The sequence below is a fragment of the Chiroxiphia lanceolata genome, chromosome 3 (genome assembly GCF_009829145.1).
Source record: "Chiroxiphia lanceolata isolate bChiLan1 chromosome 3, bChiLan1.pri, whole genome shotgun sequence".
Lineage (NCBI taxonomy): Eukaryota > Metazoa > Chordata > Aves > Passeriformes > Pipridae > Chiroxiphia > Chiroxiphia lanceolata.
The window spans coordinates 33,903,888-33,924,738 of record NC_045639.1 but is presented as its reverse complement, the minus strand read 5'-3'; the positions used below and the strand labels follow the sequence as shown (position 1 = coordinate 33,924,738).

General features: G+C 34.8%; 1 protein-coding gene across 4 annotated transcripts in view; it reads left to right on the top strand.

Moving 5' to 3' along the window:
• CRIM1 (cysteine rich transmembrane BMP regulator 1) overlaps positions 1-20,851 on the top strand; it is a 197,224-nt gene that overhangs the window by 154,673 nt on the left and 21,700 nt on the right. For all 4 annotated transcript variants that reach the window (XM_032682577.1, XM_032682574.1, XM_032682575.1 and 1 more), the window contains 2 exons: positions 7,187-7,315; positions 17,964-18,120. In XM_032682577.1, the coding sequence (XP_032538468.1) occupies positions 7,187-7,315; positions 17,964-18,120 (286 nt within the window). The remainder of the gene's footprint in view (positions 1-7,186; positions 7,316-17,963; positions 18,121-20,851) is intronic.

Here is a 20,851-nt window from a genome sequence, read left to right as displayed (position 1 = left end):
TGAGGAGTGCTCACCGACACAGAGTTTGGGCCCAGGGTTCTCCTTAGAGCATGAAATATAAGTTATTGTTCAGCAGCAGCACTGTAGCTCTCAACCAGGCTTTTCATCAATGTCAATTAGGGGATGCAAACACCAAGCTATAGAGAATTGGGCTTACTTTTGCCAGCTCATGATTTAGTATAGTGATTCTAGACAAGGCAGCTGAGCCTGTTGAACCACACCATCCAGAGTATAATGAAACCTACTGCCAGTGAAAGTCAATGAAATTCAGGAAGACTGTACTGCTATGAAATAACGTTTTCATGGATTTCAGTGATTCATTGTTGAGTTCAGTGGAAGACTGCTGAAAGGATAAATAACCAAAGAATCTTAATGAATATATACATCAGTGCAGCTAAGGATGTCTCACTTATAAAGAACCTCATGGATCCTCTAATTCTTTTCAATGCCTATAGCATTCATAGATTTGCCCCAGATGTACACTAATTTATGTTTACTGTATCTTCACCTAGTAACAATAACTGAATGACCTTCTTAATATATTCAGACATTTCTTGATAGGCTTAATTGATTCTGGTATAACAAAGGTAATTATACCTTAGTCTCACTCCACCTAAAATTTGTCAAAAAAAATTCTTGTCAGACTTGAAATACATTTGAAGAGTATATAAGCCTGTTAAACTGAAAACCAGAAGAATTGATTACAACAGACAAAAGGTTTTAACTTCACATCTTGAGAGTAGAAAGTATGTATTTTGATTGCATCACTGCAAGAAAGACAACTACACACCCCCATGCACCATTGGTTCATAGGAAGCTTCTTCGCATTGCAGCAGTAAAAAGTCTTTGATTATAATAGTTACTTTGAAGGAGAAATACATATTTTAGTAGTTTCAGGTTTGACAGTATGAATAAAATTTGAGACAAAAGGCTACCAAACTAAACTATGTGCTAGAAAGTATTAATGAATATGTTTTTGGAGTTATTTGTGACATTAGAAAATTGTATCGTCTTAAGTCCTTGCATACATTTTATAAGTTGTTATGTGATGCTGAATTGTTGAACCCTGAGAGTTAACGCAGATAGCTAAATGCTGGGAAAAAATTTCCTGCAAGGCATTAGGTATTTCAAACCCAGGAAGGAAATTCTTCAGCACAGGACTCAGGACTGATATTTTTCATGTAATGAACTGGAGGGGTGGGGAAGGCTGGAATGCAAACTATGAGGACGGAAAACATTTAGTCACTCTTGGAATGATATGAATGTTTTTACAGGAAGCTTAAGTAAACACACATGCTGCTGCTTAGTAGGCTGCAGTTAACTTTTTTGGACAGTAGACAAAATTCAAACAAGTATGCAGACTCGAATGAAAGGCTGTTGAGCAGCACACCCTTCAGGACCATTTTTTAGCCAGTTATCACTTAAAGCATTAGGTAAAAAGCTAGACTACTGTTCAGTTACTTTTTTTTTTATTTTATTTTTTTTATGGTAAATGCTTGAACACACTGATGCTGTATTTCATTAAGTCAGTTAGTGCTGGTTTCATAGGTTCAAAACATCTTAATTCTTTTAAAGGTAGTCTGTGTTATAAAATACTACAGAAGAGGGAGCTATTTCACTTTCCCCAAACATGGGCATGTTCTTTATTATTCATGTTGGAGGTCTTTCTGTTTCTTTCTTTTTTTTATGTTCTCCTTGTTTAGAACATGATTTTGATTCATTTTTTCTCCCCCTCCCCATCGAAAAGGTTTTTATTTAATGCTCCAAATGATATGTTCAACATCTTAAAATCCTATTCTGTTAAGCTTATTCAGGAGAAATGTTGGGCAGCAGAAAAAACGTAGAATACAATAGTTACTTCCCTACTTAAAACCAATTTTGTAAAACCATGAAGTAGGTATTTCCCTCACATGGTATTACTGCAAGAAACAAAACCTGTCTGGAGTTAATATACTACATTCCAATATACTACATTCCAAACGAAACAAAGAAAAGAGATTGTTTTTCATGTAATAATAATAATAAAAATACCTTGTCAAGAGTTGAAGCATGGGTAATATATTAACTTAAAGGATTAAATAACAAAAAAATGAGACTGATTAAAGGTGGTTATGGCTGTCACTAAATTACACTTCACAGAGAACTGCTGTAATAAACACCTGGAAGAAATTTTGCTTCCTGAATAAAAGCTAGTTTTTAAATCATGAAGTAGATTTCAAAAAGATGGTATTAGGCAAACGTGTACTTTATATTGCAGGAGGAAGGTGATCAGTACTTGGCAAAAACATACAGAAATCATCAGAAATTGAAATGTTTGTCTTTGGATTTCATTTCCTTGATTAGGATCTATCAAGGATATTGCTGCTTTCACTGGAAATGTCCTCTGTTTATGTGAAAGTAAAATTCATGGAGTCATGCAAGTTAGAAAGGACCACCAGAGATTTTCTAGTACTATCTCCTGCTCAAAGCAGGTCTAGTGACACAAACCAAAACTGAACACTTGGTGCTCTCATAATATATGTGGCTTTGCAGTAGAGCAGTTAAGTGTGATCCCTCTTCGTTTTCTGATACGCACTCAATGGCCAGAGTTCAGATTTTGAACAACTAAGATTTGAAGATGGGTATAGTTTTTCATTCTGCTACCACCTTTAGGAAGGATTTTTTTTTTTGTTCACTTCTATATAATTCTTTAGTTAATTTTAATAAAATCTCCAAAGTTAGAAGAAAAAAACACTCAGATAAACAGTAGAAGTCAACAACATAGCAATAATTCATCTCTGATTTTTTATCTTTGGTTTTATTTTTTTCCATGGCTTTAGCAATCTGTGGTGTATTTTAGTTTTCTGTCTTCTCTTTTTGATAACTTCAACTGATCAAACTGTGTATATAATAAAATTCTAATCCTGAGAAACGAATTTTCCCCTTATCTCACTGAAACATGAGTGCATCAGTTTCTCTCCATATCTGAATACTTCGGTTGAACTTTAGCTTAGAACCTCAATACTCATCAAAATATAACAAGATCTATATATAAGGCACAGTACTAGACCATCCTGTGTTCTAATGTGTGTGTATATATAGTACTTTTCATTTTTAACACAAGAAAATGTCTGCTCTTTGTAATACAAGCTGTGTCACATCACTCAGGAGAAGTGGGAGGTCTCAGAAAACAAAAAAGAGGGGACTAGGGATCGGTTTTGCTCATATTACAAAAGTATTCTGGATAGAAATATACCAGTGAAAATATTCTACCTTGACTTTTTTTTTATTTTTTTTTTGTGACAACTGGTTTCTGTATTGGTATTGCTAATGTAGTCTCTTTAAGGACAAAGCCAGCTCCAACCATTACTTGTATGTCACTATTTTCCCTCCTTTCCCCATTTCCCCTTCTTTGCCTTTTCAAGCGAAAATGAATGAGATTCAGGGTTTTGATCACATATTGTAGTGTTTTTCAGTGGACTACTCAGACTGATGAACCACCAGCGGCTGAAATATCCATTGTGGATTTTAAAATTTTTGAAGTTGTTTTTAAGTAAATAGCAGAGTAAAAAATTAATTCAAATAATTTTATCAACCTCACAGCAGGGAAATTAATAATCTTCTGCACTAAAATTCAGCACAGAAAGTATCAGGTTCAGAGTTATGTGGAAGCAAGATGTTCTAATAGGAATCTGCATTTAACCTTATATATAAGTACTTGTCATCAGCAAAATCTGTGCTCTATTAAATAATCCATTATTTTCATCCAGACTGTCTTCAATCCCCTTCTCTCTGTTTTCTTCTCTCTGTAGTATATTTGTATCCTTGGTAAACCACACAGGCAGAAACAGCACCCGTTTTTCCCACCCATTGTCTGTGTATTTGTGCACTGGATCTTTCTTCTGCAGTTTCTACCAAGAGCTGCAGTGAAAGCCCAGTTCAGCTCATGCCGTGGTACAGCTTTTTCAAGCTTAGCTACTGCTTGCCTATTCAAATAGCCAGAAGTCTGGCATAGCAGAGCTGGCTTTATTTGTTGAGTCTTGTCTAGTGAAGTGAAAAGGGCTGATTTTTTTTTTTTTTTTTTACCCTGCCTGCATTTTTGCACATGTGGGGGCAGGGAATGAAATTATTTCTTTTGTCCTCTACTTGCAGCTCATTGAGAAGCAGGCATGCATATAAAATTACTGTATCTCAGGGCTTACCTTTAGGGAGAGGAGGGGGGAAAAGCAGATGGAAATGCTGAGGATGCTAAAAGCAGGCCAAAAAGTGGAAGGTAACAGAATAGTAAAACACAATTAATAGGGGACTAACAAAATCCTTTCAAATGAATATAACAACAGTTCAGTTTCGTCCCTTGAAAGAAATACCACGTTATGGGGTGTATCAAGCATACAAAAAACTGTTAGGTTTGTCCAAGGCACAAAACACAGAGATATCGTTTTGGAAAGTCACCACAGAAATGATATAACAAATATCTGCTCTTTTTCCGAGATATTAAATTATACCTGCAAGTAAAGGGAAGTTATCTTGAGGGGTGGACTTCAGTAAAACAAAATCCTCTTTCTCTCTAGATTTAGCTTACACACAAGTGGATCAATGACTACTAATTAACCTGCATCTCAACTTTCAGTAAGGTTTTGTGACTTTTTTTTAACTACAAATTTTACTTCACATTCTGCCTTCCTATGGTAAAGCTAAAGTTTTCTTCAGTTCTCCAGCTTGTGTTACTGCCTGTGAACTTTGCTTTGTCTAACATTAATGATTCATACGATTTGTAGTGGTTTTAACTACCTGTGAGTATAAGCATTGCTGTGGCTTTTTGATCTTTTGAAGTGTAGGGTTTGGGCTTGTTTGGGCTGGCTGACCAGTAACCTGAATGTAGCTTCAGGGTAACTCTTGCATTCTGATCTTTTGCATGTTTAGGATATTTTGGTTGGAGAATGGAGTGAGGTAGGAAAGGAGGTTTTCAGAATAGTCCCCAGATGCTAAAAAATCGGTTTGGTTGCAAAAGTAGTTTATATACTCAGAGGCCTAAACAGCTGGGATTAATTAATGGTGTTTATGGAATGTAAGATGTTATTGGTATATAGCAATATGTTCATTATTCCTAAAGTAATGGTTTGTTAAGTATGCAAATGTTAAGTATTAGACACGAATATGATTTAACAGATAGTTTGCTGAATATACTTGGAAACAAATACAAAAAGTTCACTGAGCTCAAAAGAAGTCTAGTTTGGAAATCCATGGATTTTAAAATACATTGCTCATTATGGTTACTCTTCTGCACTACATGTGCAAACTCAGAACTGTGAAATGAAGAATTTACAGAAACCCATACTTTGACCTCCAACCTAGTAATTTATATTAAACTCTTACAAAAAACATGAAAAATTTTAAATTAAACTAGAAGAAGTTTGAGGGGTTTAGAGATACATGGATACCATTATACAGATTTCCACCTTGTATATGAACAAAGCTGTTAGTGCTGGTTTATATATTTGTAAAGTGTATTGCTACTTTCCTACTAAAAATTATACAAACAGCAGAATTTGAATGTTACTTTGAAACTTTCAGCAAAGTGAGTAATCTGAACCTTGACCTCTGAGATAAGTTTGAAGTTCTTTAACTTAACTGTGGTGTCTTTAATGCAGTTTTTTCCCTCCAAACTCTAATTAGCTGACCTTAATTTTAAAACAATTAAAAATGTTTATCCACTGTATAAACTGTTGTGCTGGCAAGAGCAGGGCTGGGAAGAAGCTGTGAAAGCTGAAAATTATGAAAGACTATGAAAACAGAAAAGCTCATTCTTGTAATAGGATAATTTTCACTTGACTGGAAGGCATGGGTGCAAAATCTGCCTGCTGGCCGTGGAACCAATAGGCACAGAAATTAGTATTTTGGTTATCAGTCTATACATCTAACAACTTAATCAATGCTGAAAAATATTCTACCCTTATTCTGGCAATATAGACCATCTGCCTATAAGTAAGAATGGCAAAATCTGTGGTTTGAGGATGAGAGATGGGAAGATGTGACCACTTCCAGTCCATATCATTTTCACAATTTAGCAATACAGACACTGAATTTTTTTTAAATTAATTTCCTGTAAGTCTCCATTTCTTGAGATGAGGAGACAAGATACACTCAATTGAAACAGTGAAATGAAAACTTATAGTTCTTTAAAGTCTTGCAGGTTTTTTTCCAGAATGCTTTTTATAATGTTAATAATGCTCATAACTATAAATTCATTGGCTCTTCATTGCCTGAGTTCTGTGAAAAACACAAGCTAAACAAAATTAGTTTCACAGAGTAAAAATTCATTCAGAAAAGATAGGTGTTTCATTCCTTCTGTATCCTGTTTTGTGATAGTAGTTTTGAAGTTCCTTGTTATTTCCATAAGTCTTTGGACTTTTGTTCTAACAAAATGTATACTAGATACTTGTATACATTAATATTTCTGGCTGCCCAGTGTATCAAAACAAATTTCATACTCCAACATATTTAAATGGTGTCAAAAAGTAAGTATTATACTGTTTATAAGTAACTTCTAATTGGCAATAATATCCTCAACTTGAAAAACGTAATCTGGTACTGCAAAGTATACTGTAAGAAGTGATGTTTTCGATGAATAGACATGTTGAATGGTTTCCAGAGATCTTTCACATGCAGTGAATCTTACATTCCCTTTTGGTATTCAGATTCTCTTCTGCTATAAATTTCATTAGACGTGATCTTATTCACACAGAGAACAATTTGGCTACTGAGTCATGTGCTTTGATGTAAAGCTTGGTAGTATCAATCAACTGAGCTTCAGAGGAAGCTCTTTTCGGTTTCTAAAGCAAAATAAGCTGCATGAAGTTTTTATTAAATATTGTTGAAGAAAAGTGGGCAAAATAAATATTTTACACTTAGTTTCAAACTGTATATGCAGTAAAGCTGATTTCTTAATAAGAAAAAAACAAAGTGGTATTTCTTTCCAGTTTCAATACTTCAAAAATTTTCTGCAGCTTCATATTCTTTGTGTTGAGTGTACATCACTTCAAAACAAAGTCTTTTGCTTTTATTGTTTCAGAAGTACCAAGAGTATTCATCAGAAACAAAATTAAATAAAACTATTCACTACTGCATTGTGTATGGATTTTTGTGAACTTAACTAAAATATTCAAGGAATCTCAAATTTATTTGTTTTATTTTTTCTTACCCCCAGAACCAACTTATATCACAATAGGTCCACCCACCTGTGAGGCTTTGGTGAACTGCACTTTGACTGAAAAAGACTGTATCTATAGCTTCAAGCTGGACCAAAATGGTTGTCGCATTTGTCAGTGCAAAACCAGTGAGTATGCAAAAATACAGTGGCTTCTACCTTTTATTTCAAGCTGTATGTAAAAATGCTAGTATGCTGGGGTTTTCCATTCATAATGTTGACTATATGTTGTGTTATTATGTGCGTGCTTTAAAGTTGCTCATCTGTAAACAGGCTCCTGATTTCTGGCATTGCTTGCTTGCTTAAAATTTGTTTGGAGGAAAACATGTAATGTTTGACTTAAGGTAGAAAATTAGCAGCTGGGTAGAAAAGGTAATAATTTGGCACTTAATATTCATTCAGACTTTGAGAAGTCTAGTCAGACTTCCACATTTCGTTTTCCTCTGTGTATGTAAAGAATTTCAAGAGCATCTAGGTTTGTGCACTTCAGAAACTTCTATTGCTAAACAGCCTATTTTCAACTTAGTTTTTTCATCAAAACTTAGATTTTGAGGATAAATGTTTGAAAAGTATATATGGGGGGGAGTGTTTGTATATATACAAGCATATCCATATTTAAATTTGTTTCTATTACATATACTTATATTATATACATATATCTTCAGTTAACATTTATGTAGGTTTTAACATTTATTTCTTCCCCAAGGAAAATTATTGTGCCTTGTGAGAATTTTGTGTGTATCAGCAAAAATGTATTTTCTGCTTGTGTTTCCTTAAAAGTTCAATATTTGTGGAAGAAATATAAAGAAATATCAGGTTGGTTTTTGGAATTGGCCAACAAAGGACACCTGTGGAGTACTAATCTTAGCTGCCAACCCAGCCTAGGAGTGGGTTTAAACTCTCTTTCTAATGTTATTGTAATTTTGCAGCTTTCTTGTGGCATCTAAGGTTTACACAACTAAAGTATTACTCTATTCCCTTCCTTTGATTTCAATCCACCCGTTCGCAGCCACTTTCTAAACCAATATGACTATTTTAGGGGTCCCCAGTAGATATGGTCGAGAGAAAACTCTTAATAGGTAGAAACTGAAGAGTTTTAGGATTGGATTAGTGTTCTGCTAAAGGAGCAAAAAAACGGGTGTCCTGGCTTTTTTTTTTCCCCTGGGGAAATATGCATTTTTTAATTCCATAAGGTAAAGGAGAAGACATCTTAATAAAACTAAATATGCAATAAGCAATAATGTTATCATGGTAATACAGAAATATTACTTTTGATAAGTTGTATTTGTGGAAGGATGACTTTCCATATATTATGTCCAAGCTGTCTTGGATTACATGTCTTACTTAGTTCTTCTGAAGGACAAAATTAGAAATGTTTAGTTCTGCTTTTAATACGGTAATTTGATTTTCCTTCTCCTTATATTATTACTAAATTGACTGGGGAGTTTGACACAAACAAGATGGATGTAGTTGGCAAATTCCATCATCTATACCTGTGTGCAGTCCTTTCTTCCAGTTTGGTGCACAAGAGACACATCACTCCAAAGGATCATTTTTTTTTATCCTGGATTACCTGGCTGCACACATACACATACCCCATCCCAGGAAATTTCTGTTCTTGCTTGGAGTATTTCTGATTAAATAGTGCATAAGAACCTATTCAAGAGAATTTTTTTCTTGCTAGATTTGCTTGAAATTATATTCATGGTACAGTAGCAATCTGGAGCAAACTTAATAGTATCATTTGTCTGTCATCTTTCTTTTCGGTTAAATAATGTGACTAGTAGATTGCTTAAAAATCTCAGTCACTGAGCAAAGGGAAACCTTTGTTTTCTAAAGAAGTGAAAATAATAGCTTGGAAGTCTTCATCATTCGGTGGTTATCAATCAGAGTGACAGAAATTGAATTTTTCTGTCAAGCAATGTCTCCTGCTTGCAAGGCTCTGGACAAATGAGTGTATGAGAAATGAGAAGAAAGGAGGTTTAGGTCAAATATGCTGAAAATATACTGCACTAATCCTCTGCATTTTGAGATCCTATGTCCAAACCTTTGATGTCCAAACAGTTTAGTTGCATCTTGGCTCTCTTAAGAATGTGAGAATGTGTACTACCTTTAGCTCATGAGGACTGATGTGGACTTTTGGGAATATCACTGTCTTTATACTGCACTGACTTGTTTTTTGCTGATCTAAGCTACTCAACAGAGTCAGGTTTAAAGTGCCTGAGTAAAGGAATCCTCCCTGCCTCTTGTTACCATTTGAAGTCATCATATCCCAATTCTACTAATCTCTTTCCAATAAGGTTTCATTTTTTACTGATTTCTCTTTAGATATCTCTGCTGAAGATTTGTTATACTTCAGTTTATTTCGGCCAAAATAAAAGCAAAATGACAAAGTGAAAGAACATAGAGTGAAAATAATTTTTTCTTCATTATTATCTTCATTTACATTCATGTATCCAGAAATAAGTACAACAGGTTTATTTGGAATAATTATATAAGTACAATATCATGAAACTTGTTTGGTGCTTTATTGTAATTTAGTTTCAAGTTTATCCAGCCTGATTCAAGCCAGCTACAGAACGAGAAGGATGAAAGAAGCAAATCATAACATTTCTAGGATATGATATCAATAGAAGTAGTTTACTTTGTCTTTTATTCTTCTTCCTGTTTTTGCAGTGAATGCAAAAACATGCTGGAGCAGCACACAGTAAAAACATACATGCTGTAAAGTAAAATAAAATAAAATATTAAAAAAAAATAACAAAACCAGACCACAGTCATAAGAAAAGGGAGCAAAAAACTGTACTGAGCCAAGAGTGAGCATAGACAGATATGGGAAAGAAAGTTCCAATGAGTAGAGATGGAACCACAAAAGATGAGGGAGAAAGAATGATCATACTGACCAGAAGCACATATAAGCCAAAGCAGCAGTACAGGACAGTAAAAGGTAAAAAGTATAATTGAGGAATTAGTAAGAACCACTGCAAATACCAAGAATAAAATAGAAAAACATGATATACATTAAAAAATTATATAAGATGATACAAGAACAAAAAAAACCAAATAGAAAACAGTAAATAAGAAAAAAATCGGGGTTTTTAGTTTGCAAGTGATTGCTTTTTGTGTGTCTAGGCCTTTGCTTTCATAGGGAGAACTGGAGAGGATTAAAGTCTTTTGGAGAAGGAGTACATTCGGAGGAGTCTTTGTGGAAGACCAGTGGTTGTTTCTGAGGCAGGACTCTTGTTGCTCCAAGGAAGACTGATGGGCGGATTGAATAATGCTGCTGATTGCAGTAACAGAGGATTTAAACTCTGGTAGTTGCTGCTGGACATTGTCATTCTTCAGTGAGAGTCTGAAGTCAGGGCCTTGTCTATTCCCTGTATAAGATTAATGGAAAAGAAAAAGCCTTTAAAATCTCTCCTGCAACTGAGACTACAGTGTTTTACCCCAAATGAATTGAATGTGAAGTACTCTTCAGGGTATAACTCTGAGCTTGTATGACTTTAGTATTTTTTTTAACCTTTCAAATCTTACTAAAATTGAATTGGAGTGCAGCTGTCAATTTTAAAAATTTGTTGCTTCATTTAGAAGGCTTACCTTTGCAGTTCTAAGATGCAACTGTCATCCAGTTTCATTAACTCCAGACTGCTTATGGAGAGATGCAGTTGTAGAAGGCTGAAATGAGTCGTTTTCCCTGGACATTATAATGCATCATCATCCACTTTGTGTTGTGGTCTCTTTCATCTGTCCAAGCAAACTGTTCAATAACTACTCAAAAATTAGAAATCTTTGTATATTATGTGTTTGCACAGTTCTCTAGGCATGATACCACCCTTTCCCCGAAGCAGGTTCTAGCTATATATGCAGAAATATTTTTTTCAGAAGAGTGTTAATACCTTTTCCTTAAATGAGAAGAAAATATTTGCTACTATGGAGTTAAATAGGAGGTGTTATCATTCACTCTATATAGCACACACCTGAAGCATGGTCTTCAATATTCTGGCAAGTTACACCATCTCCCTCTATAGGTGATGAAGCAGAGTGAAATTCCAGCATGGACTTTGGGTTTGGCAATGTGGGACTTCATTTACTTGTGTAGATATTCAAAGGCAGGATTGGAAGGTTTGACAAAAGGTAGGTAGGTGCATCCACATTTTTCTATTTTAGTATTATCTTCCAGTGTTACTTTGATTTAGTAACAAATTCCATGGAAAATAAAAATTATAAAATAAAACGTAGTCCAGGTAGTCTCCCTTAGTGCAAGGAGAGTGCATCCTGGGTTTTTTGAATAATTTTGTAGATAGAAAAAGGGTGTCTTATTTTTCTACAGTACTGTGAAAGGGAATAGCTATTCCATATTAGACCTCATTTAATGAAATACAGCCATGGAAAATTTGGGATGAAGCATGTTTCCTAAAAATTTAAGGCTTAGGTCAGAAAAAAGTACATGCTTTAAGTAGAATAAAAATATTAACTCTTAAGTACACATGTGCAAGATAGTAGAAGTGCTCCCTGAAGAGGATTGAATTACGATGAACTATTCATGCCAAATAAATATTACCTGTCTTCTCATTAGAATAAAAGTCTTTAGCAGGATCTCTGAAATTTACAATATACTGGCTTTAGTAATGCTTTAGTACGGTAAGAGTAGATAAGAACTTCACTTGACACGTGAAAGGGAAAAAAAACCCCACAAATCCAATGTGCTTGAAACTTGTTCATTCTCCAGTAATTCCACCTTTGAGATATCACTGCTACAATTCCATTTTCATGAATTCATGTGTTGTATGTGAATCCTAGAGCTGTTTAGAGCAAGTATTCAAGCCATTAATTTGCCTCAATGGACTCATGAGTTGATTTTTTTAAACAGGGTTTTCTAGCATCACAGCGCCCAGTCCCTTCATTTTTATCCAGCTTTTGTGTATCGTGAGTTAATTCTAACAAAAGGAGGGAGGGTTAGTGTGGATCTGTGGAGGCAATATATTCAGAGAATTCCAGTTACTGATAAGTAACCTAGTTTTCTCCTTCATAAATTTGCCTCCCCAGATCCCCACCCCCGAAGATTAACCAGCAGTAGCAATCCACACCGAGAGGACGGCTGAGGAGTGCTTAATTATAAAGGTACTGTGAAACAGTTTTCCTGATATGACCTATCCTCAGCGTCAAGAAAATAATGCTGGTAAAGGTATGTAGCTAGCTTTGTGTAGCCACACTACAAATTTTCAGAAATGGACACCAGCCTGAGCCAAGTTGAAATACTTGTCACATATCTAGTAACATTCTTTGGCAGTTATTTCTTCTGTGAATTAGAGGACTAAAAAAAAAAAAAAAAAGCTAAAAGTATTTCAACATGGAATGCATTTTCAAAAGTTTTTAGAGTAAGATGACTTTCAGTCTTTGCAGTACAAATATCAGTGTGTCCATACGTAAAATAATATATTGGAGAAACATAAATATCCCAGTTTAAGAGCTTAAAGTTTTTTATATACCATACATTTGTTAGAATAAATAAAGTCTTTTTTTTTTAAAATAAGAGCTGGAATTACAATCAAGCTATTATAAGTTCAAACAGAAGACATTTTTTGAGCTATACGTGCAATTCATGGAGTTGAAATTTTTTTTACTTTTCAGTTTGGTTTTTGGGCAATATTTTATAACACTCCTGTTATTCATAGGTGTGAGGTAGGGATGTGAGCACTCTGAAACCAGGAATAAGTTATGCATCCAGTGGTTTGAATTTAGGCCAAAGACTTGTGATTCCTTTTGAGATACATTGCTTGTGAGATACCATACCAGTGGAGAGGTTGTGTTGTATCTGAAATATTTCGCTGTTAAGTGAATTATCCCAAATGTAAAGATTGCTACCATTGCATATGATGGGACAGAATGTTGCTGTCATCTTGTTTGCAAGGTAGGCCCTGGACTATAGTAGGTCACGTCAGTATATCAGCTGCTCTTACATGCTGATTTTTGAACATATTTTTCTTTCCTTCAGCAGCCAGTGACTTGGTTTTATAGATATCGGACAACCTTTTAAAAGAAGAGGTGATGTTAGTGCCGACAGTAAGATACTTAGTGGAAAATTGTAAAACACCACATAGTTCATGTGTAACATGCTGTGTAGAGCCTCACCATACCTTGGTAATCATCTGTTCTTAAGGCAAGCCTTTCTTCTACAGAAAGGGTTGTCCCATCCCCCATGTCCCAGACAGATTCCCCTTAAAAAGTGTCATGCTCTTCTGAAACTCTAATATTAGTTTATTGTAATCTGCATGTATGAAATTGTCTGTAAGTGGAGGAAAGAAATCACTATATTTAAAAGGAATTTATGGACAATGGTGACCAGGCTTAAAAACCTTGCCAATATCTGTATGTTAATAATTCACAAATATGATTGGCACTTTTTTTTTTTGAAAAGCAATTCATCCTCAGTGTTCTTTCTACTTGTATTTTTTTCCAACAGCATTATATTAAATTGGTCCAAATTAATCCAATAATTTGAAATTCCCGTATTTGAGTCAGCATACAGTGTGTTCATTTGTTGCAACTACAGTACAAAGTATTTGCTATAACTACAGTCTTTAGGGGGCTGAAAGTCTGTAAGCAATAGCTTTTGCCAGTATAAAGAGGAGTAGTGAAGACTGAACTAGCAGCTGGACTTGTTGGTAACTGACTTTTGCAGTCGTGGTTGCACATGGCAAAGAAAAGTGTGTGGTCATGTCATGTGGGCTGGGTTCACTGCTATAAGTATTCAGTGCATGTTTGTCCTCAAGTGAGTATCAGTTCCTAGCAGGAGACTATTTAATAATGTCATTGGTTGAGGACAAACAGCCTTTCCATGATTATTGTTCTAGCCATCTACTGTACATAATTATTTCAGTGTTTTATGTGGTATTTCAGCCAAGGTCTGTCTTCACATTAAAAAGCTAAGTATTTCTTGTAAAAATATGGTTCTGTTAGCCTGAGACATTCAGGAACATATTCATCTTTTTCTAAAGTCATATCATGTCAGTATCGTTCTGAGATCAACCAGTATCCTGCCTCTGAACTCTGAGATTGGCACATAAATCCTTGTTTATTCTTATGGATGGCACAACCTTGTATGTTTGCAGTATTACATTTCATCCCAATATTACTTTATTCCCCTAAGCCCTCCTACTACCTTGTTTAGATGGATTATTTTCTTTATTGAGATTACCTCACTGACATTTCATGTTTCATAAGAAAAATTAATGAACGGGTTTCTACAAATCATGTTTCCCTAAGCAGCACAATGAGAAACGTTTTCCCTTTAATTGATTTCCTATTGATCATTTTGTTTCTGTTTTATCTACCTTTTATCTAACCATCAGTTTAGCTCCCTAGGTGATGTCACTATAACTAATCAGTCAGAAAAAAGCAAAAAACAGCTTATACTGTGTGATCAGAAGCTTGATCCCATTCTGCTAGAGTTGCAGTGATGTGCAAGTGTATAATGCATTTCTGTCAAACTCTAAACACTAGTTTTCTTCTGCATTGGCTTATTAAATGTTTCCTGTCCCCTCATTTCAGCCTGTCTGATTGCCCTTATATACTTTTGAAGCAGTTATTAGGCCAGTTAGGGCTGGATCTCTTCTCTGCAAATACATTCCATTATTTGGGATTCAGTTTGCTTATGAAATTTGTCTAAGCAGAGATAGAAAACACTCTCAAACAAGGAACCTTGTAACATTTTGCCATAATAGATTTCCTCAGTTCATTGCAGTTGACTTTCATGAGCTAGTTCTCCTTGTTCTTTGGTATTTGACACTTGAAATGCAAAATCTTTGCAGAAAATCTGCTTTTACTTATGGTTTCATAATGAATTTATGATTGTTAGTAATTATTAATTTAAAGCTATAGGTAAGGGTATAGAAAAACTTTCAGGATGGCAGTTGTGTATACTGAATTTGATCCCCATGTGAATATTTAAGTTTGCAATCTTTTCCTCTTTTTCTTCTTTCTCTGATAGCTCACTCCGCTTTGTGACATTGATTGTTCACTTCATTTTCTCAAAAAAATACCTGGCTTAAAATGCTGGGCAAGGCTTTTCAATAAGCTTGTGCAGCAGACATAAACTGTGTATGTGTACCAGATGATACTTCGTTTTGACACTGCCTGTAGTTGTCATGTTTTTAATAATGTTTCAGTAGGAAAAATTTATGTGGTTAGATGTAAAGTCAGAAAGCAGACCAGAATTCACTTTCTGATTTTCATGTCACTACATTTCTTTATAGTGATTTTATTTCCCAAAAACTATTTAAAATCTATTTCCGTATCTTGTACTCTCATACTGTCAGAAATTTAAGTGCGATAACATATTAATTTCATTTAAAAAATCTTCTCAGAAACCATAATTTTTAGCATCTTATTAGAAGGACTGTCAGCAGAGGTCTCTGGAGATTCTTCTGATTACTTCACGTAGCATTAACATAACACTAGTAATTTCATACCTGAACTGTTCATAACTGAAGAGTTGTCTGCATTGACTTCAGCAAACTTTCCCTTTATGTTTGACATAGCCAGTTTGTTGATGATTTTTCATGTGCTCTCCACTGTCTGTTCCTGAGAGGCAGTGGTGGTTATTAGTTATCCATCCCAGGGCTCTGAAGAGCTTTTCTTTCTTGACCACTTACAAAGTGAAAATTCTTTTGAGGATAATCACTATGTAAAGGATTAAGAAAGGAAGATATTGCCTCAAGACTGGATCTTCTGGTTAGTATGTCAGCAGAGTATTTAAGTATATTTAACATCATAAGCTACTTGGGATGAGACACTGTCTTCCTGCTTGTGTAGCACTATCCTAGTCACCTTGACCCTTTTAAGAAAGTATATTAACTTTCCATGTAACAAACTCGTTTCACATTTCTGAAAAGCAGTTTCACTGACCAAATGAAAGCAGAAGACTGAAAACAGATATATTTGGCTGTGGGATTTTGAGGCATCATTATTTTGCCATCTGCTATAACTTCGTAGTCAAACTTGGTTGTTGCACTTTGGTAACTCTCCTGAGCAAAAAATCTGGAGACAAATAAGATAAAGAAATATGACAACTAAAAAAAATGTTCTAGTTGTTTCTGGTTTTTCAGATTTTTTTAAAATTGTTATTTCCAGCTCTTTCACATTTTTAAGATACCTGTTTGTTTCTGCTATGCCTTTGCATCTGTACCTTCTTGTTTCTTAGCCTGTCTTCATGAACCTGATGTTTATGGACAGCCACCTAAACATTTCATCTCCATGACAAAGTATGCTTCAGAAAATGAATGGCTCTGATTGATTCTGCTTGTGCAATTCCAGGATTATTCACCAATCAGTTATGAGTATCTGCACAAGATATCATAACTTAAATTATATCAAAATTCATAACTGAACTTAATTCTTTTTGAAGATTTTCCAGTGTACTTTTCCATACATTCTTCATAAAGTTCAAGACTAGCTTTAAAAATTATGACTACCTTATAAAGCCTTACATAATGAAAAGTCTAGTTAATTACTATTGCTGTATGCTGCGAGGCAATAATTCTGTACAAACATTCTAATATAAATATCATAAATGCAAAAGAAATTCTCATTATTTTAACTTGCTTCAAGGAAATTCTTTGTATTACACATACATCACTCTTTACCAGAGAAAATACCAAAGTTTCCTCTGCAGTATAATGTTTTAAAATCAGCATTAGTGGCTACATATTAAAAAAATCTAGTATTTTTGATAGGTCAGCCTGACTTAATCCTTCAGAAACGTGTGAAAGTTCATTAAGATCTTTGTGTGTTTCTGTCTGAATAAAGCAAGAACCTGAGATAAGGGTTACCGTTGCTGTGCAAAGGTTGGATCTGACTGAGAGTAAACGCTTAAATCTTGTGGCATCGATACTCTGCTTACACACACAATCTCTAGAGGTTATGAAAGGATCTGGCATTTTTCTGTATTCTGAATGGCAAAAAAAAACCCCAAAACTTGCACCCTTTTTGCTTCAGACACCAAATTTGCATAAAAATGGAGAGGTGAGAGCCATGAACCTGATGATATTCATCCTACTTAAACTGAGAACTGTTGTTTGGGATAATGAGGCTCTTATGTTGTATTGCACTTGTATGCCCGAATTCCATGGCAGAAGTAGGCAGTGAATTTGCCAGTTTTCTCCAAAGCTTTGGTCTCGTTCTGAGATGGTAAAAAACATACCTTCTTTAACAAGTGAGCATTAATCTGGTAGAAAAAATAAGGAAACACTTTGCTTAGCCACATCAGGTTAAGTCTTTGTTTTGCAGTCTGAAATGCAACATTACAAAAACAGAAGAGAAGACATTAAAGTAAAGCTAAGATTCCTTATGTAGTCTGCCTTCAGTATATTATTGTGTTAAAAATGTGAAGATTATCTTTACATTTCAGGCTCACAGAAGTAAGAAACGGAATAAGTAATGTACTGACTTCCTCTTTGGAAAAACCTTAAATGTCCATATCCCTAAAGAGGTCTCCGTTGGCTGCAGAGACCATCTATTAATTAAATCATGTTAGTTTATGGTGGTACTCCCCAGGTTCCTGACAGAAACTGAAGAAATTCTGTGGTGTCTGCTCATGCAGGTTGGGTCATTACTGGAGAATTCTGTTAAATATTTTAAAAACAGAAGAGTCTGAAGGTAAGGCTTACCAGTACTAAAAAAGTTATGAAGTAAAAGGGAACAGAAGATTTAGTCTGCTAAAGATGGGTTTGATATAAACAGTTTTCATGTTGTGATAACCTGTATGTGTCCTTCACAGGGGAGGAGCTGTGCACTGGCCTCATTTCGGGCTGTTCCTTGGACTGTTCCTTCGGCTTCCAGACTGACATCCACAACTGTGAGATCTGTCAGTGCCGACCACGGCCTAAGAAGTGCAAACCCATTGTATGTGACAAGTACTGTCCCTTTGGATACTTGTACGTATTCTGATTCTGAAAGTGTATTTAATACAATCCCTGTCCATACTGAAAATATGCAAAACTCCAGGCATATGTACGTGTGTTTACTTTGTGGCAAAGCAGGGGGAAATGCAGGAAAATAGATATGTTGTTACTTGATGTGAGATGACAGTATTCTTCAAAATGGATTTTGATCAACATATTAAGAAACAGCAACTCAAAGAACAGCAGCAGATTATAAAAGCAAAGAAGTGCTTAAAATTTTTTGAAGAATTTGACAAACAAGATGAGAAAGCTACTTACAAGTAATGTCTCTTGCACATAGCTTTTTAAAATTCTGTTTGCATGCTTTGATAACTTTTCATTTTATAGCCCATTTATTTTATTCAAATGATTATCTAATATTTCAAGTTTCTTTTAATGTTGATATGACAGCAGAACTAATTTTAGTGAGACATTTCTGATAATTACTTTACAGAATTTGTGAAGAACAGTGCTATCTCTTATCTAAGTTTTTGTAAATGTGTTCAAAACCTGTATTTGTGGTGGAGTTCTTTCTCCATAAAAGTAGATATTTGTGGTATTTATTAGACTGTGGAATAGGTGAAGAAAACTGAGCAGATCTTTTGTCACAGAAATTTCTTAGTAGTTAGTCTGGTAGCTTCTATATATATTTTACGAATATATTTTATTTTTCATGGGTCCATTCCATGTTATTGCCTGCTTTTCATAACAGTTTAATTTCTACCTCATGATAGCAGATCTTCAGATAATGTTCATATGCAATTTATTTCTGTAGGATTTTTAATGTAGTTTACTACATTTGCAGCTCCTAGTGTGATACTAATACTCCTTTAATTTCTGATTCATTTCAGAGTTCTGTTTAACCCTTGTCCATAATTGCAACAGGTTTTTATAATGGCAGTCTTTTGTGTAGTGTGTCCTTCTCTTAGTACACTGAGTAGTAGATGAGAGAGGAAAAGCAAGAATTTTAGAGTTAATAAAATTGTCTTCAGTCATGTTGACTTCAAGAGTAGATGAGAGTTATTTTTAGTTTCTCAAGTGACAGAAAGGAGAGCAGGAGGGAAGCTAGAGAAAAGCAGCATCAGTTTAGTCTTCCCAGAACTTTTGCCCAGTGGCTTCAAAGGCAAGGATGGCTGAAGATGGGTAGCAGAAAAGAAAAACCTAGAAGACTGAGCAGAAATAATGTCTGGTTAGCTGTCTCAGTTTTTTAAAGAGGATAATATTGCTTCCATTAAGTATCAAAGGAGTGAAGTCAATTAAAACAAGTACAAAGCATGCAAAATTGTTTAAAAACATCCAGGGAGTGTGAAGTTTGAGCCATGCCAGTGTACAGGCACAAAATACAGGTCTCTTAAAGCTGGAAGACAAAAAGACAAATGGTGTTAAGGTGTCTGAAACTGAGGGAACTTCACGATGGAATCGGCAGGAAGGGTGGCTGGAATAAAACAGCAGCAATAAAGAAATACAACTTACAACTGTATTCTAAATTTACTCGAAATCACCATATACATCCTCTTATGCTGTAACTATTTCATAAGGGGCAGTGAAATCCTTTGCACTATCTTAAATTTGATTTTGAACTTTGGCAAAGAAAAGAGAAAAAAAATCAGAATAATAGCCATCAGAATATATTTAATTGCTATTTGCAACAAAGATGGAATCCATTTTTTTTTCCTACAACATCGTCAGTAGCTAGTACAGGACGTGAGTTCAGTAGTCTCCAGACTGTTTATGTGAACATATATTTTTATTTCTGCTTTGTATTTGTGTTTTAAAAGTTAATGTCTGTTAAAATTGTTTTATAAACTGATATATCAGCAGGTTAATCAGATGTGATATTTAAAGAGTGCACTAAGGCTGGTAGATTTTGGAGTTTTTACTGCTTCCATATCATAGGTCTTAATTTATTGCCTGTACCAGGTGAATAACTTAAAGCTATCAGGACAGAGTCTGAGAAGACTGCTTTCATCCATGTGCTCAAGGATGTGAATGTTTTTGAATAATAGCAGAGAGCTGGTATGAACTCCAGAATTTTTTACTGTTTACTTAGTGTGATTGAGTATTGCTCTGTTTGAACAGGAAAAGCTTTTTTTAGTTTTAATATTACAAGCGCATACATAAATTGTTATTTTCAAGGCCACTTGCTTTAGACTATTCAAAAGTTATAATATGAGAAAAACATTGAGTAAGGTCTATTTAATGTCTTTTGTCATTGTGTTTTTTGACTTATACTGACATACCTTGAATATGTTCTTAAAACAAATTCTGTTTTCTTTCCGTTCTTTGACTCCATTCTATTCTTTGACTTTTCTGTGGTGTCTAAAGCAATCCACTTTTTCTCCTTTTGATTTCTTTCAATTTACTACTGCTGGTATTCTTCCCTGGGAATCCCAGTGTAGATGTCACACTAAATTCTTAAAAATATTTTTCTTCAGCTGATAAGGATTATTCTGAACTATATTTAGCAAAGTCATTTACTATTAATCAGATTAAGGTTAAAAGGCATAAATATTGAATCTTGCAGTTTGCTGCTATTCGTTTGAAGTCCTAGACATGATGGAATGACACCTTGATCAGACATGGACTCACAGAGTATCAGATCTGACACTGACTCACTAAGTATCACATCTGGACCGTTTAATAACTTGCCCAGGCATTCCCAGTCTCAGACATGCTGTCTGCCTCATTCAGGGGAGTTGTGGGAGTTTGGTGAAAACATCACACA